Source organism: Marmota monax, unplaced genomic scaffold, assembly GCF_021218885.2.
Source record: "Marmota monax isolate L192 unplaced genomic scaffold, Marmota_monax_Labrador192_F-V1.1 WCK01_AAM20220418_F8-fsc00319, whole genome shotgun sequence".
Lineage (NCBI taxonomy): Eukaryota > Metazoa > Chordata > Mammalia > Rodentia > Sciuridae > Marmota > Marmota monax.
The window spans coordinates 376,468-399,752 of NW_026692103.1; the positions used below are offsets into that span (position 1 = coordinate 376,468).

A 23,285-nucleotide genomic window follows, 5' to 3' on the forward strand; every position below is an offset into this window, starting at 1 on the left:
CCACTCTTGGTTGTTGCTGATAGTCTCTTTCTGTGCCTATTTCGTAGGTTAAACTTTATCATAGGTATAAAAACAGAGGATATATAGCACCCACTGGGAAGGTCTTGGAGCTTATCCCTGGGGATAAGGGGGACTACTGTATACCTTGGGAGTCCTGTCTACCTTGCTGTTAGTTGCTCTAACAGTCTTAGCCAGACAAAGAGAAGTCAGGCCAACTGCTGAGAATCAGCAAGTCAGAGGCAGGGCCACTTCTAGAAACCAGGTTTCCAGAAGGTTTAGGGAGACTTAGGGGGAGGGGACTGAGACTCTCTCTCACTGTGTGTCCCCAGGAAGGTCGCTGGAACGACAGTCCCTGTAACCAGTCCTTGCCATCCATCTGCAAGAAGGCAGGTCAGCTGAGCCAGGGGGCTGCTGAGGAGGATCATGGCTGCCGGAAGGTGAGGGTGTTTCTGGAGTTGCCCTGGGTGGGGCCAGCCAGAGGGGCTCCCAGGAGAGGCAGGGTGGCGGGAGTCCTGCAGCCTCACCCAGCACCCCGCCTCCTTGGTGTCCCTTTCCTGGGCCTCCTCCTGAAGGAGCCGGATGGGGTGAGACAGGGTAGAGAGGCGGCGAGGAGGAAGCAGAAGTCCCCAGCCCCAGCCCTGAGCCCCTCTCCTTGGGGAAGCCACTTCCTAGGGCAGCAGAGAACAAAGAAGTGGGGGTGGGTGACCCCCCAAGCCTGGCCCAGTCGTGGTGGGGAGAGGTTCTGTGGCCCAGGCCTCCTCCCCCTCTGCCTCACTGGCACAGGCCTCTGTCTGGCACAGCGAGTGCCTCTCTGTCTCCTCTGGAGGAGTGGGATGTGCCTTTCCCTCCTGTGCTCCCAGCCCTATTGGGCTTCCAGAAGTTCAGAGAGGGAAGGAGAGGATTAAGGAATAAAAGGCGAGTGAGGGACAGGGCAGTGAGCTGGCCACAGAGGGAGAGTGAGTCACCACCCATTTCTCTCCTCCAGGCCTCCCAGCTCCCCCACCCCTATCCCCCCAACCTGGCAGGGGATGTTGGTTATAAAGGATACTTTGTGGCCTTTGGCTCCTCCCAGCAGCCCCTCCCTGCTGGTCTGGCTCCTGTTTTCCTTTGGGTTAAGCCCCTTACCACAGTCCCCCCTACCCAATCCAGACCCTCCCCCAGGAGAGGAGCAGGAAATGCCAGTGGGCATGATCAGATGGGGAGAAAGGAGAGAGCAGACAGGGGCCAGCCAAGGAGCCTGGGGTCAGTGTGCTCAGCGTGGGGACAGGGGCTTTGTCCTGGGTTGGGTGGAGTGGAGGTAGGGGATGGTGAGGAATTGCTAACCGCCTGGCACCAAGGCCCGCCTGGTATGTGTGTGGAGGGTGCTGAGTGGCCGTGATTAACACTCAGCCTGGCCAGGGGTCTTTGTAACCCCTCTGATGGACACTTAGACACACCACACCTGCTTCTCTTCTGCCTTGGCTCTGCTGGTCTCTAAGGGTCTCCTCCTGCCAGGCGCATCCTCCCCATCTGTAGGCCCTGACGACTGCTCAACCTTCTCTGCAAGCTGGCATCTCTCCCAGCTTTTCTTCTCTGGTTTCCTAGCCAATCGGCAGTTTCCCCCTGCACCCCCCACCCCCACCCCGTGCCTCTTGGTTTAGATGCCTCTCATCTCTCTGAGCCAGGCCGTGGGTCGGGTCCATCAGCCACAGCCACACTGGGACCTTGCTTCTAGCCTGTTCTGACAGTTGTGAGTAGCAGTGGGAGAAGGGAGAGGGGAGAGTGACCAGGTGCAAAACACAGCATAGGCACGGGGGTCAAATCTGTCACCTCTATCCTGTGCACATCCAGCAATGCCCCTGATGGCATCCCCTGCCCCAGGATTTTTTGGCAAAGATGGAACATTATCCTCTCCAAAGACGGCCCTCTTCTGTCCTCTCTCTTGAGCCAGGGTTGGACATGGCACAGCCCATCCTGCTACTGGCTGGGAGAGGACCAAGTGACCTACAGTGAGGCCCGGCGCCTGTGCACTGACCATGGCTCTCAGCTGGTCACCATCACTAACAGGTACAGGAGGGGTCAAGACCCACTCTTGCCCATGTCCTGTGTAATGTAGCCCCTCCCACAAACGGAGTAGTGTCCTGCCACCATGCCCAGAGGGACTTGGAGTCCTTTGAGACTCAATGGGCTCCTAGTTCTTTTTGAAATCTTATCACAAGAAAGAGTCATTTGTTAGGCAACCTCAGCGTGGGCAGGGCAGGGGCAGGCACAAGCATGGGCAGGATGCCCAAGGAAGACAGACCTTGGCTGTGTCTGATTTTCTCTCCTTCCTTCTCAGCAAGGCAAGGGGTGTGGATGGTAGAAGAGGGAGCTGGGTTACTCCGCGAGCCCCCAGGTTTCTCACTTCCCTGAGCAAGTTACTGGCCAGGCACATCCCCTGAGCTCCTAGAGCAGGGTGACTGGCCTGTGGCCAGGGAGTGGGGATAGTGACTCCTTACCATGACCAGTCTGCCCCCCAAAGGTTCGAGCAGGCCTTCGTCAGCAGCCTCATCTACAACTGGGAGGGCGAGTACTTCTGGACAGCCCTGCAGGACCTCAACAGTACCGGCTCCTTCCGCTGGCTCAGTGGGGATGAAGTCATGTACACCCACTGGAACAGGGACCAGCCTGGTGAGCCCCACCCCATGGTACTGACAGCCTCCTTCTTTGACTGGCCTTGGGGGAGCTGGGAGGCCGTGGTGGACTTGCCCTGCTAGGTCTGTGCTCAAGGGCTTCTCAGGGTAATGACCATTTGTCCAGTGTGGCCTGTTGGTCAGGCAGGCCCTGGAGGCAATCTGTTTACTGGTTTTGCATCCTCTGAGTCCCAATGTGCTCACCTGTCAAATGGGATGCCTTCCTCATAAGAGGCTGCATGAGCCTTAAATATATGTAAAGTGCTAACACATGGAAAGGGATGATATATGTAAAGTGCACAGAATAGTGAGCACAATACAGTGCACTGGATAGACATTAGTATCATTACCATTGCACATTAGATTTTTTTTGGGGGGGGGCGCATACTGGGGACTGAACTCAGGGACACTCAACCACTGAGCCACATCCCCAGCCCAATTTTGTATTTTATTAGAGACAGGGTCTCTAATTGCTTAGGGCCTCACCATTGCGAAGGCTGGTTCTGAACTCTCGATCCTCCTGTCTCAGCTTCCCGAGCTGCTGGGATTACAGGCGTGGGCCACTGCACATGGCTCACATTAGCTTTTTGAACCCTTTCCATAACCTAATGAGGTAGATAATGAGAGAGGCTCAGAAAGGTTAAACAACATACCTAAGATCTCACAGTAAATAAGCAAAGAACTAGGACTCTACCTCATTCCTTCCTCCCACCTGGGCTCGGACTCTACAGAGCTTGTCTCTGCAGAGATGGCCAAGCGTGCTCCCAGTCGGGACTGCAGTGGTACCCTGCAAGAAAGTGAGTCCTCCTCAGTCTGTGGTTCTCCTCTCTCCCTTCATCAGGGTACAGCCGTGGGGGTTGCGTGGCCTTGGCCACAGGCAGCGCCATGGGGCTATGGGAGGTGAAGAACTGCACTACGTTCCGGGCTCGCTACATCTGCCGACAGAGTCTGGGCACACCAGTGACACCAGAGCTGCCAGGGCCAGACCCCACACCCAGCCTTACTGGCTCCTGTCCCCAGGGTTGGGCCTCGGACCCCAAACTCCGGTACTGCTATAAGGTAGGGCAGCTTGTTGGCATGGTGGGGTATAGAAAAAAGCAAAGGGGCAGCTTATGTGGGGAGCCTGGGGGAGCAGCCACCACACTGCAGATAGCAGTAGTTTCTGATGAAACTCTCACCAGTGGAATCTGAGGCCTGGCAAATAGTAGATGAACAGTAAACATTTGAGGAATTGAAGGAACCATAGAGATCATCAGTGTCAGAGGTTCCCACATGTGGGGACAGAATGTACTTCAGAATTACCTGAAGAACCTGAGAAAAATCTAAGCTCGCATGCGTGGGCTTGAGTTTGAGCCCTAGCACTACAAAACAATAAAATAAAATCCAGGCTGTCGCCATGGAGATTTGGATTGAGTAGGTCTGGCTGGGGCATGGTAATATGCCAAGTCTGGGAGTCTTTTATTACATGCAGAAACTGAAGTCCAGAGAGAGGAAGGGACTTGCTTACAGCAAGCTGTGGCTCTGCTGGGATTAGAGCCCAGGTTGTCCCACTGGTCAGGGGACAGGGCACAGCTGCTCTCTCCAGGAGCTGACTGAGCTGGACACCTTCCCCTGGGGCTTGTTCTCTGATGGGCAGGATTGTCGTTGGTCCAGCGAAGCCACAGCACTTTGCGTTCTTGCTGCCACGTGGAGGGTGGCAGTTGTCACCTGGAGAGGTGCCAGTGGAGACCCATTAGACAGCTGGCCTCTGCTCTTGCAGGTGTTCAGCTCAGAGCGGCTGCAGGACAAGAAGAGCTGGATCCAGGCCCAAGGGGCCTGCCAGGAGTTGGGGGCCCAGCTGCTGAGCCTGGCCAGCTATGAGGAAGAGCACTTTGTAGCCAACATGCTCAACAAGATCTTTGGGTACTGAGCCTGGGACGGGGGCTGCCTGTATATGCGCGGGGAGCAGCCATGGCTGCTGACTCTAGGCTGTGTGGGGCAAGAGGCAGGGTGGACAGAGTGAAGGTGGCCCCAGCCTGTCTGAGGGGTTGGAATAACTGTGTATCTTCCACTAGTGCCAGGACCATCCTGTCCCTCTGAAGTAGTCATGGTCCCCTGGAGACCTGGGCAAACACACTGGTGTGATCCATTCATTCATAGGAGACTCCATGTGCTCACAAACCTCATGGAGCAAGCAACACCCTCTCAAATGCAGACTTTCCATTATAAGCCTACAACCTGACTCAAGTTAAGCATTTCACCTCTACCTTACACCATCCCTTAATAACCCACTCCATGATATACCATCCTGAGCTGGGGCACTGTGTCACACGCCTGTAATCCCAGCAACTCAGGAGGCTGAGGCAGGAAGACTGCAAGTTTGAAGCCAGCCTCAGCAACTTAAGAGAGGCCCTAAGAAACTTAGTGAGTCCCTATCTCAAAATAAAAACGTTTAAAAAAAGGTCTGGGGATGTGGCTCATTGGTTAAGCATCCCTGGTCAAAATAAAACAAAACAAAAAAACACAAAACCATCCCCGTGGGAGAAGAAAGGCTGCAGCTCTGCCCTTGGGGATCCCTCCAGGACTCCATCTCTGGTCTGTGGGCTCCAACTACTATATTCTGTCACATAGAACTTGTCATCCCTTAGATCAGGAAAAATCCCAATGAGTCTTAATTCCAGGGATATTTTCTCTCATCAATCATCAAGAATTTGACTAGTAATTTTAATAGCTCACGTTTTCCACTGACCCTGGGAGAGAGGTGAGGTTATTTGCCAAGGTCACAGAGCTGGTCCATGGGTAAATTAGGACTTGAGTCCAGGTTTATTTAGTTCCAGAGTCTCAGGTTGATGCTACATGCGGGACAGCTTCCTAACCTGCCTAAAGTAAAACACCCAGAACTTCGATGAGTAGGGAAAGCAAGGGAAGGGGAGCCAGGCCACTGAGCCTTGAGCTGGTAGCCTGGTCCAGCTATCCTTATCTCCAAGAGAGACTTTTCTAAAACAAAACAAGAACACCCCTTTCCCCCCCCCCACCCCCCCATGACCCTTCCAAAAGAGTGCTTTGGTGGGCCAGTGTGAAGTTCAGGTGGAAAGGCATCAGGCATTGGGGACTGCCCAGGTCACAGATGAGAGTGGTCAGGTGTTATGTTGAGACGCCTGCAGCTCTCACCTGCCTCACCTCTCCTCTCTTCTGCCGCGCCCTGGGTTCTGCTGAAGTGAGTCAGAGCCTGAGATCCATGAGCAGCACTGGTTCTGGATTGGCCTGAACCGTCGGGACCCTGGAGGGGGTCAGAGTTGGCGCTGGAGCGATGGCCTAGGGGTAAGGTGGACTGGCAGAGGCGCTGGACCAGAAGGTGGGTGGGGCTGGTTTGTGGGTGGAGTCTGGTGGGGCAGGGCCAAGCCTGGAATGGATGGGGTCTCCTAGAAGTAGAGCTTCCAGAGAGCTGAGAGCTGTCAGGTAAAAAGGGAAGCAAGCTGCATAGGGTGGCATCCGCCTTTACTCTCAGCGGCTCAGGAGGCTGAGGCAGGAGGATCGTGAATTCAAAGCCAGCCTCTGTAATTTAGCGAGGCCCTAAGCAATTTAGTTAGACCCTGTCTCCAAATAAATTTAAAAAAAAAAAAAAAAAAGCCTGGGGAGGTGGCTCAGTGGGTAAGTGCCCCTCAGTTCAATCCCCAGGAAACAAAAACAAACAAACAACAACAACAACAACAAAAATGGTTTGAGAGGGGACACCCAGGCCAGGTTGGGAGTTCCTAACTCAGGCCAGGCCTTAGGTGTCCCCCTGTCCTGGGGATGGGGCGGCCTGCGCCTCGTGCCTTACATCCCTCTTCTCTCATCCTGCTTCCCTCCAGTTTTCTTACCACAATTTCGACCGGAGCCGGCACGACGACGATGACATCCGGGGCTGTGCAGTGCTGGACCTGGCCTCCCTGCAGTGGGTGGCCATGCAGTGCGAGACACAGCTCGACTGGATCTGCAAGATCCCCAGAGGTTGGGTCGGGTGGCACTGTGGGACGCAGAACAGAGGGAGGGGCGCGGTGCCAGGATGCTGGGGAGGGTCTCCTTCCCCTGCAGCCTTTTTGTCCTTGTTCTGTAGGCGTGGACGTGCGAGATCCGGACATCAGCCCTCAAGGTGAGGCCCCAGTCTACCCCAGCCCACCGCGACCAGGAACAAAACCAAGGGGATGCAGGGTTCCAGTGGAAAGGGGACTGAGTTGACTTGGACGCCGCAGCCCTGTAGCCTCAGAAGGAAGGGAGGGAGGGAGGGAAAGCGCAGGGTCTGGAGCCGGGCCCATTGTGCTCAGCCACTGTGCCTGGGGAGGTGGGGGGCGGCTTGCCCTGGCTCTGCCCACCCCGCTGTGCACATCCGGGGCTTGGGAGGCTGTCGTAGCCTGACTTCCACCCCCTGCGCTGCTCCGCAGGCCGGCGGGAATGGCTGCGCTTCCAGGACGCCGAGTACAAGTTCTTCGAGCATCACTCCACGTGGGCGCAGGCGCAGCGCATCTGCACTTGGTTCCAGGCCGAGCTGACCTCGGTGCATAGCCAGGCTGAGCTGGACTTCCTGGGACACACCCTGCAGAAGGTGGGCTTGAGAGGCCGCGGGTGCGCGGGCTGTGGGCCGGGAGAAGGCAGGTCGGGGATTGAGGGCAGGGAGGCGGCCAGCCCTCACCCGCCCTTCCCGCTCCCCCAGTTCTCCCGGGGCCAGGAGCAGCACTGGTGGATCGGCCTGCACACCTCCGAGGGCGACGGGCGCTTCAGGTGGGAGAAGGGGCGCATGCGTGGATGAACAGCCGCATCTCCAGGCTAGAGGTTGGGAGGCTGCCCGCACACAGAAACAGACCTGCGTTAGAATCCAGCGCTCCTTGCTGGCTGCGTGGCCTTTCTCCGGCCTTGTTTCTCTCATCTTGCAAGTGGGGAATAATGAGGCCTGCCTTCTAGGATTCTTGTGAGAATTTGAAATAATAAAGGGAAGTCATTGTAACAGCAGTTAGCACATATTGGGCCTAAATAATGGCAGCTCCTATTATGTCTGAGGTTGTTCATCATGAACGAAGCCTCTTAGGATGTGGGCAGAACATATGATGGTTCAGAGGGGACAGTATATTCAGTGCCCACCATGCATCAGTGGCTTGAAGCAGAAGGACCGGGAGTCCATGAGAATCTGAGCACATCTTTGCTCTTGGATTCCCCATGCCCAGGTTTTCAGGCTTCTTAGAGAAAAGATTGCTGGGGAGGGCTGGACCTTACCTGGTGGATCCATGGCTGCACCGAGCTCTGTAGCTCTGAGCCCACTCCCCTTTCTCTTACTGCCATGTGCTGCACACAAGGGAGGTTAAGCCCTGGTCAGTGCTGGAGTCACTCCATTCTGTGCTGTTGCAGGTGGATAGATGGCTCCATTATAAACTTCATCTCCTGGGCACCAGGCAAACCTCGGCCCATTGGCAAGGACAAGAAGTGCGTGTACATGACAGCCAGCCGAGGTGAGGGTGACGGGGGTGGGGGACACAGAGGGTGCCATCAGCGTGGAGAGGGTCAATGTTGGGGGTGGTAAGGTGAGCAGAGGCCATCAGTCTCTTCTTATTCTCTTTGTACCCAAATCCAAGAAGGGCTAGACCCAGAGAGGGTTGGTCCCATCTCCATGACCCTCATGCCAGAGGACTTGAGTTCAGAGCTGGACATAGCCCCTGAGCCCCAGCCCAGCATCAGTCCTCTCATGGCATGAGGCAGAGAGTACTGCCAGCCATGATGCGCCCTGCCCTGGGGGTGACTGCCTTTTCTCCCCTTTCACAGAGGACTGGGGGGACCAGAAGTGCTTGACAGCCTTGCCCTACATCTGCAAGCGCAGCAACAGCACCAGAGAGACACAGCCCCCTGACCTCCTCCCTGCAGCCCAGGGGGGCTGCCCCTCTGGCTGGAACCAGTTCCTCAACAAGGTAGGAGGTGGGGAGAGGGCACCCATGGGAATCATAGCGTTTGCTTATACCCACCTTCTTGTCTTTTACTTGTCCCCAGTGCCAGGGCTAGCCTCCTTGGAAAATGATAGTGTAGTCATTCTACCAGGAACTGAAGTTGTCCAAAGTCTTCAGTGAATTTTCTAGATCAGTGATTGCCATACTTTTTGATAATAAACCCTTTTATTAGTAAAACAAAATATTGAACATACATACCCAAACATTTTATTTGTGCATAGGTGCATGGGTGTCCATAAAATACGTATTTACTTCTACACCGATGTGACTAATGTTATATGTGGTAAAAGAACAAAAGAATTTGAAGCATCAGCTAAAAATTTTAAAAATAATATTTTAAAATTAAAAATGATTAATGGTATGAATTGAACTCACACAAATGGTCAAATATAATAATTATTAAGTTAAATAATCTGGGGCTGGGATTGTAGCTCAATGGTAGAGCACTTGCCTAGCACATGTGATGTGGTGCTGGGTTCAATTCTCAGCACCACAAAAAAAAAAAAAAAGATATTGTGTCCATCTACATCTAAAAAAATTTTTTTTAAATAGTTAAAATTATTTTAATAAGAACCATGTGATTGCATATATTTCATTATTTTTTCTCTGCCACAGAAAATCGATATCATAATTTTTAAATTTAACTTTACTTTTTAACTGATATATAAGAACAAAAATGATCCATATTTATGGGGTACCATGTGATGTTTTAGTACATTATACAATATGTAATGTTTAAATCAGGGTAAACATATCTGTCTCCTCAAACATTATTTCTTTGTGGTGAGAACATTCAAAATCCTTTCTTCTAGCTTTTTGGAATATGCAGCATATTATAGCTACAGTCACCCTACAGTGCAATAGCACCCCAGAACTTCTAGCTTCTTTTCAATTATAACTACTACCCACTGGGCAGCCTTTCTCCATCCCTCCTTCCTTCCTATTCCCTCAGCCTCTGGTAACCCCCTTCCTCCTCTTAATTTCTATGAGAACAACTTTTTTACATTCCACATGTGAATAAAACATGTGGTACTTGTCTTTCTGTTATTTCATTATTTTTTAAGAATCTTAATTTGATCCTTTGTGATGTCTACCCACTAAACAAAGGTTTTGTTTTAAAGTTACATACTAAATTTTTCTCTTCCCATTTGCCTCAAAAATGAATCAGAAGACCTGATCAAGAGGGTTAAAAAATGTCGGAAGATTTTTTTGAAAAATAACATTTTTGGAAGTTTCTTCTTCCTGAGTGTTTCGAGTGTGCAGTTACAACAGTTTGGGGCAATAAAAGTAATCAAAAGGAGTGTGTTTCTAACCATATTTTCAAAATGCTCCCTCAAAGGTGTATCTTCCTCAAAGTGGTTCCTTTTGCATCCATGGGCTGATTTATTAGACCTGATTTGATCTTCAATTTTTTTTTAATTGACAAAATATTTATACCAGGAAGCTGGGTGCAGTGGTGTATGCCTCTAATCCCAGTGACTTGGGAGGCTGAGGCAGGAAGATCTCAAGTTTGAAGTCATCCTGGGCAACTTAGTAAGACCTTGTCTCAAAATAACAAATAAAAAAGGGCTGGGGATGTAGTTCAGTGGTAGAGTGTCTCTGGATTCAATCCCTAGTATTCCCCTCCCACGCAAGAGTTTATACCATCATCATCTCTTTGTTGCATGTGGGCATCATTGTATCAGAATTAACTTCTGGCCATGGCTTCTTCGCAGGACATTTTAAGACCACTTAGCCCTATTGTGAGGATTAGATTAGCTAATTTTAGATAATAAAATCCCTAAATCCTTGTTACGCGTTGGAATGCAGCCAGCCTTAGTTTCCTTAGTCCTTACCCTCCTTAGAAGATTTAAGAGACTACCAACCCTATTTTATCTGTACAAAAAAAGAAAAAAAAATAAGACATGTATTATTAAAACTTTGGAAAATGCAGAAAAAATAAAACCAAACTCACCCATGCTCTCCAGAGGCCACCACTATCAGTATTTATTACTCTCCTTCTTGTCTTTTCCCATGGAATTAAGATCATAGTAAATAATGCAGTTTCATATCTTACTTTTATTTCTGAGTATCATATTTTGGGCATTCTCTCAACGTCATTAGATTTTTCTGGAAACTTATTCTCGATGGCTTCTTCCACCTAATAATTAAAATGAATATATTTTATATTTGTAATCAGTCCCTTTCTTAATTTGTCAGTATCATTATATTAAAGCCAGTCACTCTCCTACCTCATAGGAAACTTTCCAAGTATGCAAGCTTATTGGTTCCTTCACTATACCCCCAGGCTCCTTCCTAGTTGTGTGCCTTTGTATCTCCTTAGCATCTGGGTATATAAAGCCTTTTGAGTCTGCTTTTCCCACTAGCTCTCAGCTCCTGGGGAGCAGGGCTGCAGGGCTGCTGGGATGGGACTCTACTATTTAATGTACTGATATCCTAATTAATATACTTGCCCTGTTACTTCTTTTCTTTTCTTTTATTTTTTTTTAGTTGTAGATGGACACAATACCTTTATTTTATTTATTTATCTTTATGTGGTGCTGAGGATTGAACCCAGGGCCTCACACATGCTAGGCAAGTGCTCTGCCACTGAGCTACAGCCCCAGCCCCTGCCCTGTTACTTCTTGCTTATGCTGTTGTGATCTTGCTGCTTCTAATATTATAATTAATTCTACTTGTAATTTAAGTAGGGCCTGAGCACAACTCTAAACTACTTCTGTGAAATAAAAATCTACAAACTTGGTGACAAACCTAAACAATAACAACAACAAACCTCTTGCAATATTTCTGGGTGTATAATTTCTAATCTTTTTTCAGTGCTGGGAGCAAGCACTCTACCACTGCCCTATATCCCCAGGGGGCTTCACAATTTTCTATCCCAAATCCATCATCCACATCAATAAGTTGGTGCTAGAGCTAATTGGTATCGGTGAGGGAACTCACTGGCCTACTCTGTCATGCTCAGCTATTGTTAATCCTACAGATGACCCCAAAAGATGGACTTTCATTCCTACTATACAGAAGAGTACATCGAAGCCAGAAAGGTAAAGTCAGAGCTGGCCTCTGACTTTCACCTCCTCTCACCCCATCCCCATCCCTGTCTTTGTTTCTCCAAAGCTTCTTTATACCCATTCTTCCCCCATCACACCATCTCAGAGCAGGAAATTACTGAAAATCATCCATTTCTTCACTCAATATAAAGATTTTCCATAGGGGGTTCTTTTGACCTTATGGAACTAATAAAGGTGGGAAAAACATGTAAAGTCAACAGACTTAGCAAAGACCATTCAAAAATACAGATGAAAATATTCTGGGGATGATCATTTAAGCTCAAAGAGAAAGATAATGGATATCAGACAGCATTCAGAAAGCTGTTTAGCAGAAAGCAAGATGGATCTTGTCTTCGGGTGCTTGGCCCATTCTCTGACATCAGGGCAGGAGAGCGCTTGGTGGCCCAAAGAAGTCCTCCCATTTAAAAAATCCCCTGAAGGACGGGCACACATGTGTGAATCTCCTTTGCCAGGTTGGAGCGGGGGGTCCTTGCTCCTGGAGACCCAGATGTCCTGGTCTGACATTGTTGTCTCACAGCTTTAAAGCTCCCCAGGACCTGCTACTGATGGGTGCACAGTGGGGGTTTCTGGGTTTTGGGTACAGGAAGGTGGAGCTGGACATCACAGCCCCGCTGTGCTCCACAGTGTTTCCGAATCCAGGGCCAGGACCCCCAGGACCAGGTGAAGTGGTCAGAGGCGCAGTTCTCCTGTGAACAGCAAGAAGCCCAGCTGGTCACCATTGCAAACCCCTTAGAGCAAGGTAGGGCCAGCCCACAGGGAGGCATTGGTGTCTTCAAATACAGTCCTCCCAAGTGGCTAGAGGGAGCAAGCAGGAGCTGCCGCTGTCACTCACAACTCTCTTCTGGGGACTGTAGCATTCATCACAGCCAGCCTGCCCGAAGTGAACTTTGACCTTTGGATTGGCCTTCATGCCTCGCAGAGGGACTTCCAATGGGTGGAGCAGGAGCCCCTGCTGTATGCCAACTGGGCACCAGGGGAGCCCTCTGGCCCCAGTCCTGCTCCCAGTGGCAACAAACCGGTGAGGGGGCCCCTCCACTCTTCTTGTACCCACAGCCTTCATCCGTGGGGTGCCTTTGCCATGGGGTCTACCTTCCTCAGCCTTTTGCTATTCCTTTGGGGACTGTGGCACTAGACGGGGCAGCTGCTGGGACTCCTCTAAGCAGCTCCTTTCCCCCAGACCAGCTGTGCGGTAGTCCTGCACAGCCCGTCAGCCCATTTCACTGGCCGCTGGGATGATCGGAGCTGCACGGAGGAGACACATGGCTTCATCTGCCAGAAGGGCACGGGTATGTGTCACCAGAGAACTAGGAAACTCCAGGACTGGTCTGACTGCTTTGGGCCATGGCCGGAGGAATGAAACATGGTCCCCTACCTCAGGAGGGGACCCCAGAGTCATATATGTGCTTGGGAGGCAGATGGGCAGAGAGGTGGGGTGCGCTGGGGAACTCAGGAGGAAGGTTTGGGGGCATGGAAGGACTACTAGAGACAGGCAGACACTAGGCTGTGTGATGTGCTAGCATGCCTGGTGTCAGGGACTTATGTTCCAGGACTTGCCAGCTCCCAGCATGGGTTCCCTCTGCCATGGGTTTCTTGATCAGGGGGAGGTGAAGACCTTAGCTTTCTCCTCTACTTGTTAGAAAACATGTGTTACTAATAACAGTGGCTGACACCTACTAGGGTCAATCTGTGCCAAGCCCCATGCTTGGTAGAGACATGGCCTTTGCCTGACGTCTGTGACACCAGCCTCATGCCTGGGAATGGGGTTTGGGAGGCAGGGCCCAGCCTGAGCACTGCCCCCCTCCCTGTAGACCTCTCCCTGAGCCCATCCCCAGCAGCGTCGCCCCCTGCCCCGGGCGCTGAGCTCTCCTACCTCAATGGCACCTTCCGGCTGCTGCAGAAGCCGCTGCGCTGGCATGACGCCCTCCTGCTGTGTGAGAGCCGCAACGCCAGCCTGGCCCGCGTACCTGACCCCTACACGCAGGCCTTCCTCACGCAGGCTGCCCGAGGGCTGCGCACCCCACTCTGGATCGGGCTGGCCAGTGAGGAGGTGGGCTCCCAGCGCTCGCTCCCGCCCTGGCCGCCCACCTACCGGCCGCCTGGACCTCCCCTCCCCGTCCCTGCTCACCCCGCCCTGTCTGCCCCATCCTGACTGTCCCCTTCTTTCCACCCATGGCTGCCTGTGCCCAGGGCTCCCGGAGGTACTCCTGGGTCTCAGAGGAGCCTCTGAGCTTTGTGGGCTGGCAGGAGGGGGAGCCCCAGCAGCCTGGCGGCTGCGCCTACGTGGATGTGGATGGGGCCTGGCGCACCACCAACTGCGACACCAAGCTGCAGGGGGCCGTGTGTGGGGTTAGCAGGGGTGAGTGCCACCCGCTGGGCTAGGTGCGTGGGCAAGTTATGGGAGGGCCCCGGGAGGACGCTGGGCCACTTCCTCAATCCTGCACCCCGCAGGCCCCGCTCGGCCCCGAAGAATAAACTACCATGGCAGCTGCCCGCAGGGGCTGGCCGACTCGGCCTGGATTCCCTTCAGGAAGCACTGCTACTCCTTCCACATGGAGCTGCTGCTGGGCCACAAGGAGGCGCTGCAGCGCTGCCAGAGAGGTAGGGACGGCAGCCGCGCCCGCGGGCCGAGCGGCAGAGACCTTCTGCGGTGGAGCCCCCTCGCTGCGCTCTACCTGTAGGCAGCACAAACCCCAGGGTCCCCCTCAAGTTCTAACACACAGAGACCTTGTGTGACCTCATATGTACAGTATGGTCTCCTGAGGCAGAGACAGACAGACAGACACACACAAACGCCTGAAAGTCTGGAATTCACACCATCCTTACTCAGGCTGCCAGAGAAGCCGGTCTGGGGACTTTGCCACCCTAGGGAGACCTTCTGCTCTGACGCTTGCCTCCCTTGTGCACAGCGGGCGGGTCAGTCCTGTCCATTCTGGATGAGATGGAGAATGTGTTTGTCTGGGAGCACCTACAGAGCTCTGAGGGCCAGAGTCGGGGTGCCTGGCTGGGCATGAACTTCAACCCCAAAGGTGGGTGGGCTGTGTGTGGGCTGGGGAGGACCAGGGCTCAAGGTGTGTAGGGAGAGGCCCTGCTCTGCAAGAGCCCTGGTGAGGGAGGGGAGGGGTGGTTGGAGCACCCCTGCTGTCTCCCACGCACGACTTCCTTGCCACCTACCTCCCTGCCCCCACATCCCCTCAGTGCCCTCTTTCCCATAGGTGGCATGCTGGTCTGGCAGGACAACACGGCTGTGAACTACTCCAACTGGGGGTCCCCGGGCCTGGGTCCCAGCATGCTGAGCCACAATAGCTGCTACTGGATTCAGAGCAGCAGTGGGCTGTGGCGCCCTGGCGCCTGCACCAACATCACCATGGGTGTTGTCTGCAAGCTCCCTCGAGGTGAGTGAGCTTCCTAGCAGGCTCATGTTCTGTCCCTTGCAACCCTATGAAGCTGGTCTTGGGGTGGGGCCAGGGGCCCCTCCTGAGTTTTCAGGGAACACTGTGGGTGGGAGGGCATGAACAGACCAGGGGCAGCTGGGACCTTCCTTTGGAGTACATTAGTCTGCAGGAAGGACTAGCTGTAGGACTTACGTTCCAAATTAGACAGCAAGCCCCTGTCACTTTGTAGAGGTTAAGGGCACATCCCTTATCAGCTCTGTGATGGGGGACCAGTTCTTTGAATGAAGTGAGATCTGTGGCCTCCACTTCCTGAGACATAGAATGAGAATGGTAACAGTACCTACCTCACTTCAGTCCCGGCGAGGATGAAGTGACTTAGTGAAGTGTGTAGCTCTTAGGAAGCACTCTACAAAAATGTTTGCTGAAACTATTGTTATAACTCTCACGATGACGGCATTAACCAGACCCCCTCTTGCCACAGCGGAGGAGCGCAGCTTCTCCCCATCAGGTGAGTGGACAGCAGTGCTGGGACGCGTCCTCCCCATGGCTCTTCCCCTTGCCCGTGCGGCCAGGACGGGCGGGGCTGCCGGCCTGATGTCCATGCCACCCCAGCAGCGCTCCCTGAGAACCCGGCAGCCCTGGTGGTGGTGCTTATGGCAGTGCTGCTGCTCCTGGCCCTGCTGACGGCAGCCCTCATCCTCTACCGACGGCGACAGAGCGTTGAACGTGGGTCCTTCGAGGGTGCCCGCTACAGTCGCAGCAGCTCGGGCCCAGGAGAGGCCACAGAGAAGAACATCCTGGTGTCTGACATGGAAATGAACGAGCAGCAAGACTAGAGCCAAGGGCGTGGGCAGGGCCAGAGGCTGGATCTGGGGAGCCTGGGGCCGCAGGTCAGCAGGCCCCCACTAGTCACCAGTCCAGCTAGCCTCTGGAGGGGGCCCTTGGGAGTTGCTGTTGGGAGCCAGGACTGGGCAAGACCTGGGCGTGGGGGGGGGGGTCCTACCCTCCTGTGAAGACCGGACTGAGACCCAGCTGAGTGCAGAGTGCTGTTTTCCTCTCTGGGGGGCCTGTGGTCTTGTCACCTGGGCTGTGCCCCCACAGTAGCCAGAGGCAGGATGGGAGGGCCAACAGGAGCCTCTTTCTGCCTTTCTCCCCACACTCCCCAGCCCAGGCCTGCTGATCCACACCCCAGGCCCCCTCCCTGTTGCAGACCTGGGGAGCCTGCCCTGTCCCCTCAGGCAGCTCCCGGTTGCTTCTCTCCTCCCACCTGGCCACCTGGAGCTATCCTTACCCTTCGCCCTGCTCTCTCTCCTCTTCTCACCCAACTCCTCCTTCTGAGCCAGGGACCAGTTTGGGAGCCCACTTGCTCTTGGTGGGGGTCAGTTGAGGAGGTTGCATATCTGTCACTCTTGTGTCTGCTGGAATGGCCACGTGGTGTGGCAGGAGGGTCCTGGGTAGGTCGGGCCTGAGAACCAGGGCACCAGTGTGGTGTCTGTGAGGCTGGAGACAGGACTGGGAGAGACACCCCATCCTCCCAAAGGGGAGCTGGGATAGGTTGGGGTGTCATCTCCTGCCGGTCGGGGGAGGGCTCGGTCCCTGAAGGAGTCCCCTGTGGGGACCAAAATAAGTTCCCTAACATCTCCTGTTCCTGGCTCTGATTGGGAGAGAGAAGAGGGAATTGCTAGAGACCTAGGGGCCTGGGAGTAGCAGGAGACCTGGGACGATGCCAGGTGCTTCCCTCTAGTGGGCCCCAAGAGAACAGCACCCTGGCTCCTGGAGTGACCTTGCACGGTTTTTTGAGAGTTTGGAATTCAGCCAGGATGGAATTGCGTGCAGTCAGTCCACTGCCACAGTGAGGGACAATGTGAATGTGGATTTGAAGACATGGTCCCTTTTCTGTAGTCCTTGATTTTTTAAATGTGCCATTATTGTTTTTAAAAAAGGAAAAAAAAAAAAAAAGAAAAGCAAACACAACACCTTCCAGGAGCCTGAGAGATAAGGGTCCCTGCCTTGTCCCATGCCGAGCCTGGTTCCTCACATCCCTTTAGAGATAAATGTCAGTTTTTGGAGCCTGAATCATGTGTCATTTCTGCAGCCTGTCATTTTGCTTTTGTCTCTGGGCTCGTGGGGACACTCACTCCTATCACCTTTCTGCTCAACCTCTCTGTTCCAGCGCACGAGAGGGTGACAATTTAGGCCACCCCTGCCCAGTAGCACACGAGCTCAGGCGACATAGCTTATAGTTTCCCCTGTGTAAGGGGAGCCCTCCTAGGGCTGTTGGAAGGATTCTTATGAATGAAGTGAGATCATCCTTGCAAACAGAGCAGTGCCTTTGAGCACATGCAGTAAGTGCTTCATAGCTGCTAGCTGCTGCTGTTATTTTTGGACTGAGGCTGTGAGAGGAGCACTCAAGGTGCCCAGGTCAGCCCTGGGTGGGGCCTCCACATCATCATCCTTCCAGGGCAGCCACTATACCTGCCTTCTAGCTGCTAGAAACCTCCTTTTTGTCTTCAGGAACTTTGGACTCTAAAGCTACCCGGAGGCCAGGGAGTGGATTGGCAGGACCTTCGCTCATCCACGCTTTTATTCAGAGGATGAGCTGGAGATTCTGCAGTGAAGCCAGAGAAGGAGAGCCGTGAGGAGCAACAGCAAAGGCAGCTAAGGGCGGGGAGCTGGTTTGCCCTGGTATGCAGGAGGAGCCCCCAGAGGGAGTGAGACTCAGGATCCTGAACAAGGTGGGGGAGTGAGCAAGGCAAACATGTGGCCTGGCCCAGAGCCAGGGATCCCTGGTGCCATAGAGGACCAGCAGGACAGCTAGGCCCAAGGGAGCTTGGGCCGGTGGGGTCCAGAGTGTGGACATTCTTAAGTACGGTGGGAAATCAGTGCAAATGGCTGATCTGTCTGGAGAGGATGTGGGAACTAGACAATGAATAGGAAATGGGGTGGTGGTGGGGGGTAGTGAAAGCAGGAAGACACGAGGAAGTTCTTGTAATAATCCAAGCACCAGAAGATGGAGATGGTGGTTTGTTTGGCTCAGGACTATAACAGTGGTCCAATGCAGAGTGTGTGTGTGTGTGTGTGAGAGAGAGAGAGAGAGAGAGAGACAGCAACAGCACTCTGTTCATGACTCCTTAAACATGTTTCTGTTCTTCTGAATAGGCAGTGGTCACATGGTTCAAAACCTAAAGGATGCCGGGCACTGTGGCACATGCCTGTAATTCTAGCAGCAGTTTGGGAGGCTGAGACAGGAGGGTCAGGAGTTTAAAGCCAGCCTTAGCAAAAGCGAGGCACTAAGCAACTCAGTAAGAGCCTGTCTCTAAATAAAATACAAAATAGGGCTGGGGATGCAGTTTAGTGATTGAGTGCCCCTGAGTTCAATCCCTGGTACAAAAAAAAAAAACTAAAACCACAAAGACACACATTAAGCAGTTTCCTCCTACCCCATCCCCATTCAGCCCACAGTCTCCTGCCCTGCTGGTTTCTTGCATTTATTTCTAGTGTTTCTTTAAGAAAACAAGAGCACACAGGAGCACAGGATTTGCCTGAGGGGTCATGGATGCCCTTGCACTTGCTGGGGTTTAGATAAGCTGCTGGAGAGGCAGGGCATCCTGAAGCACTCAGACTGCAGGGTGAGGGAGAGGCATCACCCAAGATGGGACCCTAGGGAGGGCTTGTGAGCTGCATTCCTGAGGCCAAAGCTGTGGCCAAGTGCATGAGACCCTCCTCTGGCTGTCTCCTTTCTGCAGCCTCAGCAACAACAGGACCCATGGCGGGGGCCTGGTCACTTGGGGAAGGAGTCTCAATCCACTGGGATGTTGTTAGTCAGTTTTTCATCACTGCGACTAAAATACCTGACAAGGACAACCTAGAGGAGGAAATCTTTATTTGGGGCTCAAGGTTTCAGACATTCAGGCCATGGTCAGCCAACTCCATTTCTCTGGACTTGAGGTGAGCAAGAACATTATGCTGGAAGAACTTGGCAGAGGAAAGCTGTCAGTTCATGTTAGCCAGGTAAGAGAGGGTGGGGGTGGAGAAAGAGAGAGTGAGCAAGTGCATGTGAAGCGACAGGGATAAAATATAATCTCCAAGGGCCGCGTGACCTACTTCCTCCAGTCATGCCCCACCTGCCTACAGTTACCACTTAGTAACCCATTCAAATTATTAACACGCGGTTTAACTTGCAGCTTGCATAATCTATAGTCATTTCACTTCTGAACATTCCTGCACTGTCACATGAGCTCTTCTGAGGGACACTCAGATCCAAAATGTAACAGAGGTCCTTAATAACTAATCCACTTCACCCTGAAATGATTCGCTCTCCAAACCTGTGGCCAGAACAGCTTCCTTTGTGAATTAAGTGCCCTGTCATTGTCCACGACTCAAGGATCACTCGACAGCTGCTGGGAGCCAATCTGGGGCAGAGGCCCCCTTGGATGCCTACCGACCCTTGCTGGGAAGAGAAGAAAGCAGAGGGCTGAAGTCCAGCATGGGGTCTCGGGGGCCATAGGAGCAGCTGGGGGACTGCAACTGGGGGCGGCACTTGGTGTCTACTGTCTTGACTTCTCTCTGCCTTTCTGGATGACTGGAGTCTCCCCAGAGCCCTGCACCCGCCTGCGAGCTTCACAGGCACTGGGAGTTCCCAGAGACCTTGTTGGAAGCCCCCTGTTGGGGGCTCCCATCTGCCCTGTGGCAGCTAAGGTCTCTAAAGGGGTGGGAGGAAGGCTCTAGGCCCGGCCATTTGCCTCTGGCACCAGGACAGTACTGGTTCTGCTGGAACACACGGCAGCGCCTTCTTTCTTCCTGTTCCTTTCAATTCAGTAAAAATGAAGCGCCGCCTCTATGTGCCAGGCACTTTGCTGGGTGGCAGATGCCCTGAGGCCCATCTCAGTGGGCCTGGGCAAAGGGCACTGTCTGCCAGGCACTGAGCCCAGCCATCACTTGCAGGTCTAAACCTGCCCAACTCTGGGCCACCTGGACATTCAGTGACAGCTCAATGAATCCATGAATGGGAGATTAGGGCAGCTCTCCAGAGAACAGCATTTTCCCAATCTCTTTCTGTCACGTCAACTAGGGCCTTCTCCCAGGTGTCCTGGCAGAGCTGGCCTGGCCCAGTGGGCAGCACTGTGGGGCCGCAGAGGCAAGGAGCTGGCCAGTCACACCATGTGGTTTTCCTGGAACGGCACTGCCTGAGCCTGGCCAAGATGCCCGGGAGCTCCAGGGCGTGAGTTGGTTGCAGGAACGAGGTGAAGAATTGCATCTTGGGGGAGGAGCCCAAGAAGGCAAGCAGGAAAGGGGAGGAAAGGGGGAAGGAGACCAAGGAAATGAGGAGGACATGAGAGGGGACCTACATGAGATCGAAGGTCTCAGACGTTCCAGCAGGGCCCGACTTTCTGTATCTCAGAGATGGGGGCTGCCAATAGGCTCAAATCTTCACTCCCACCAGAACCAGCACCAGTTGAGGAGTAGATTTCAACCCTTTCTTGTCCAGAAAGCAAATCGGATGCTGTGCCGGAGAGAGCCTTTCCTGCTCCAGGTGGCCTTGCGGCTGGCATCCAGATTGGAGGCCACATATTTAGCAGGGGCAAACGGGCTGATGGCAGAACCTTCGTTTTAGCCTTTTCAGGGAAATCTCAGCCAGGGCAGCTTTTCCAGAGTATTTACTCCTTTGTTTCAAGGCATTCTGAGCTCTGAAGACTTTGGGGGTGTTATGGTACGCAGTGGGGGAGTTACCTGGTCCTCCTCTGCACAGAAATGAGGTGGGGCTGAGTTGACTAATTAGATGTTTATACCAACAATCACCCGGGTCTGAAAGCACACACCCAAAGCCCCCCAGGAGCTGGCTTACCCCAAGCTCTGAAGCCATAGGATGCCTCCCCTGCCATTGGCAGCCTGGGTGGCCGTGTTTGAAAGCTCCCTGCTGCCTATGTATGGACTCTCAGATCCCTAGCCTGATCTTGGGGCCCTCCCAGCAACCTGCCCATTGACTGTATCGTGGCCAACGGCACCCTCACACCCCACATCTGTGTGCACACCCTCCTGCCCCCCCCTTCTCCATGGCCCTGGGCTTCACCATCCCTTAAGGCCCTTTTCTCTCCTGCAGGTGATTTGCTGCACCCCTTGACTTTGGGGACCCCTATTCCCCTGACTTTGAGGCTGGTTAAGAAGGTGCTGTCTGTCTTGGGCAGCAGAACACAGGCTTCAGGTGTGTGCACGTGGCTGACAAGCCGACTTTCACTCTGTGGACCTGGGTATGTTGCTTAACCTCCCTGAGGTTGGGTTTGCTCCCAGGTGACATGGGGTTAACAACACGGGCCTCACAGTTTATTGTGACCATTCCTGGCAAGTGTCAGCTGTGTGCTTACCCCGGGCCTGGCTCTATAGTAGGATCTGAAGGCTCATATACCTTGATGGGACTTTTCTGGTATATGTTCCACTGTCCCCATGAGACTGAGTTCCATGTCGTAAGCATCATGCTTTTTTTCTGTTAAGTGTGACACACACTTATCTGATGGTGGATAAACATGGGAAGGTCACCATGCTGGACACCTGAAGAGCCAAGGCTTGGAAAGACCCCCGTAATCCACCTGCTATGCCTCAGCCTCTAGTGGATTTGGGCAGTAATCACTAGAACCCACTAGATTTTTGGGAAGGATACCCTTTCAGCACTTCTTTTTTAATGTCTTTATTTTATTTGTTTTTATGTGGTGCTGAGGATCGAACATAGGACCCTGCATGAGCTAGGTGAATGCTCTACTGCTGAGCCACAACCCCAGCCCTATTTTTTAAAATAATATTTTAACTCATTTTTTAATATTTTAACACATTTTAAAAATATTTTTTAGTTGTTGATGAACTGACTTTTAATTGATGTGGTTCTGAGAATCAAACCCAGTGCCTCACACATGCTGGGAAAGTGGTTCACAACTGAGCCACAACCCCAGCCCTCAGCACTTCTTTTTGATCAATGGGCCTTTGTCCAGATGGTGAAAAGCTCCACATGGCACAACCATGGAGCACTGCCTCACTGAGTGGATGGAAGGGGCTGGGATATGTTCTCTCCTACCCTCAATCTCATTGGAGGCAGTCCTAGTGGTTTGGGTAAATCCCCCAAAGTTTTCTGTAGAAAGAGTACAGTTTTCAAAAATGCAATGGTTTTCTAATGAAACCCTCATCAGGTTTTCAAATAGCTGTGTAAACATCCTGACAGTTCAGGATGTTTACACAGCCACTTGGGATTCCATATAGCTTTCTGTAAAACTTTATTCTATATGTTTTTTGAGATGGGGTCTCCTCATGTTGCCTGGCTGGACCTGAACTCCTGGGCTGAAGTGATCCTCTCTCACCAGCCTCCTGAGTAACTGGGACTACTGGAACCTGCCCCCCCTCTTGGCTATAAAACTTAAGTTTTAAACATGTAGTCTTTCCTCTACCCCTTTTCTTTCCCAAAGTACTGGGGGTTGACCCAGGGACACTCAACCACAGAGCTACATCACCCTCCCTTTTTATTTTGAGACGGGATCTCACTAATTTGTGGAGGCTGGTCTTGAACTTGCAGCCTCCTCCCTCTGGACTCCTTTTCTGGCTTTTCCTCTATTTTTCAGAAAATTTATAGACACACAATTATGCCATCAAGTCCTCCCATCGTACGTGTGCAGTTCAATGAGCTTGAACAAATTTGTCCAGCTGTGTAAACATCACCACAAACCAGCTTTGTGACACTTTTATCATCCCAAAGTCCTGGCTGGCCCATCTACTGTCAGTCCCTTTTTCTTTCCTAGTCCCCAGAGACTTTTCTAGAAATTGCATGTAAATGGAATCATAGAAGATGTGGTCCTTTGTGCCTAGCTTCTTTCACTTAGCATAACATGTTTGTATGGGTTATACTTATGTTTCCTCCATTTTAAATATTTTTTGACCTATCTTTTCTCTTACACAGACAGACACAATTTCCTCACTGACCCCCTCTTGACTTAGTCTTTGTGCCCCTAGATGCAATTAGGAGAGAAGCATGGAGTCCACACACCCAGCAGGTTCCAAGGGTGCACTAGCCTGCCCCAGCCCAAGGAGGCCCGGGATGTGTCATCCCCCACGGTGGCAGCCAGCAAGCAGAAGTGAAAGTCAGGTGGGGTGAGAGATGTGCTTCCCCTCTCCCTCTCCTTCACCTTCTCCCTAGAGAACTTCAGTCTTTATCCATGGAGGAAAATAAGTATGAAACAGGAC

General features: G+C 52.5%; 1 protein-coding gene across 4 annotated transcripts in view; it reads left to right on the forward strand.

The window, feature by feature from the left end:
- The window catches only part of Mrc2 (mannose receptor C type 2), a 55,063-nt gene extending 37,922 nt beyond the window's left edge, over positions 1-17,141 (forward strand). For 2 of the 4 annotated variants that reach the window (XM_046460902.2, XM_046460888.1), the window contains exons 9-30: positions 330-437; positions 1,931-2,046; positions 2,501-2,649; positions 3,493-3,710; positions 4,411-4,553; positions 5,849-5,951; positions 6,485-6,623; positions 6,730-6,765; positions 7,055-7,215; positions 7,324-7,391; positions 8,013-8,113; positions 8,424-8,566; positions 12,298-12,412; positions 12,528-12,691; positions 12,851-12,959; positions 13,482-13,720; positions 13,861-14,029; positions 14,122-14,271; positions 14,580-14,699; positions 14,886-15,065; positions 15,547-15,573; positions 15,678-17,141. In XM_046460902.2, the coding sequence (XP_046316858.1) occupies positions 330-437; positions 1,931-2,046; positions 2,501-2,649; positions 3,493-3,710; positions 4,411-4,553; positions 5,849-5,951; positions 6,485-6,623; positions 6,730-6,765; positions 7,055-7,215; positions 7,324-7,391; positions 8,013-8,113; positions 8,424-8,566; positions 12,298-12,412; positions 12,528-12,691; positions 12,851-12,959; positions 13,482-13,720; positions 13,861-14,029; positions 14,122-14,271; positions 14,580-14,699; positions 14,886-15,065; positions 15,547-15,573; positions 15,678-15,901 (2,982 nt within the window). In that variant the 3' untranslated portion in view covers positions 15,902-17,141. The remainder of the gene's footprint in view (positions 1-329; positions 438-1,930; positions 2,047-2,500; positions 2,650-3,492; positions 3,711-4,410; positions 4,554-5,848; positions 5,952-6,484; positions 6,624-6,729; positions 6,766-7,054; positions 7,216-7,323; positions 7,392-8,012; positions 8,114-8,423; positions 8,567-12,297; positions 12,413-12,527; positions 12,692-12,850; positions 12,960-13,481; positions 13,721-13,860; positions 14,030-14,121; positions 14,272-14,579; positions 14,700-14,885; positions 15,066-15,546; positions 15,574-15,677) is intronic. The other 2 variants (XM_046460908.2, XM_046460897.1) reach the window with 1 other exon arrangement.
- Positions 17,142-23,285: the final 6,144 nt, after the last annotated feature.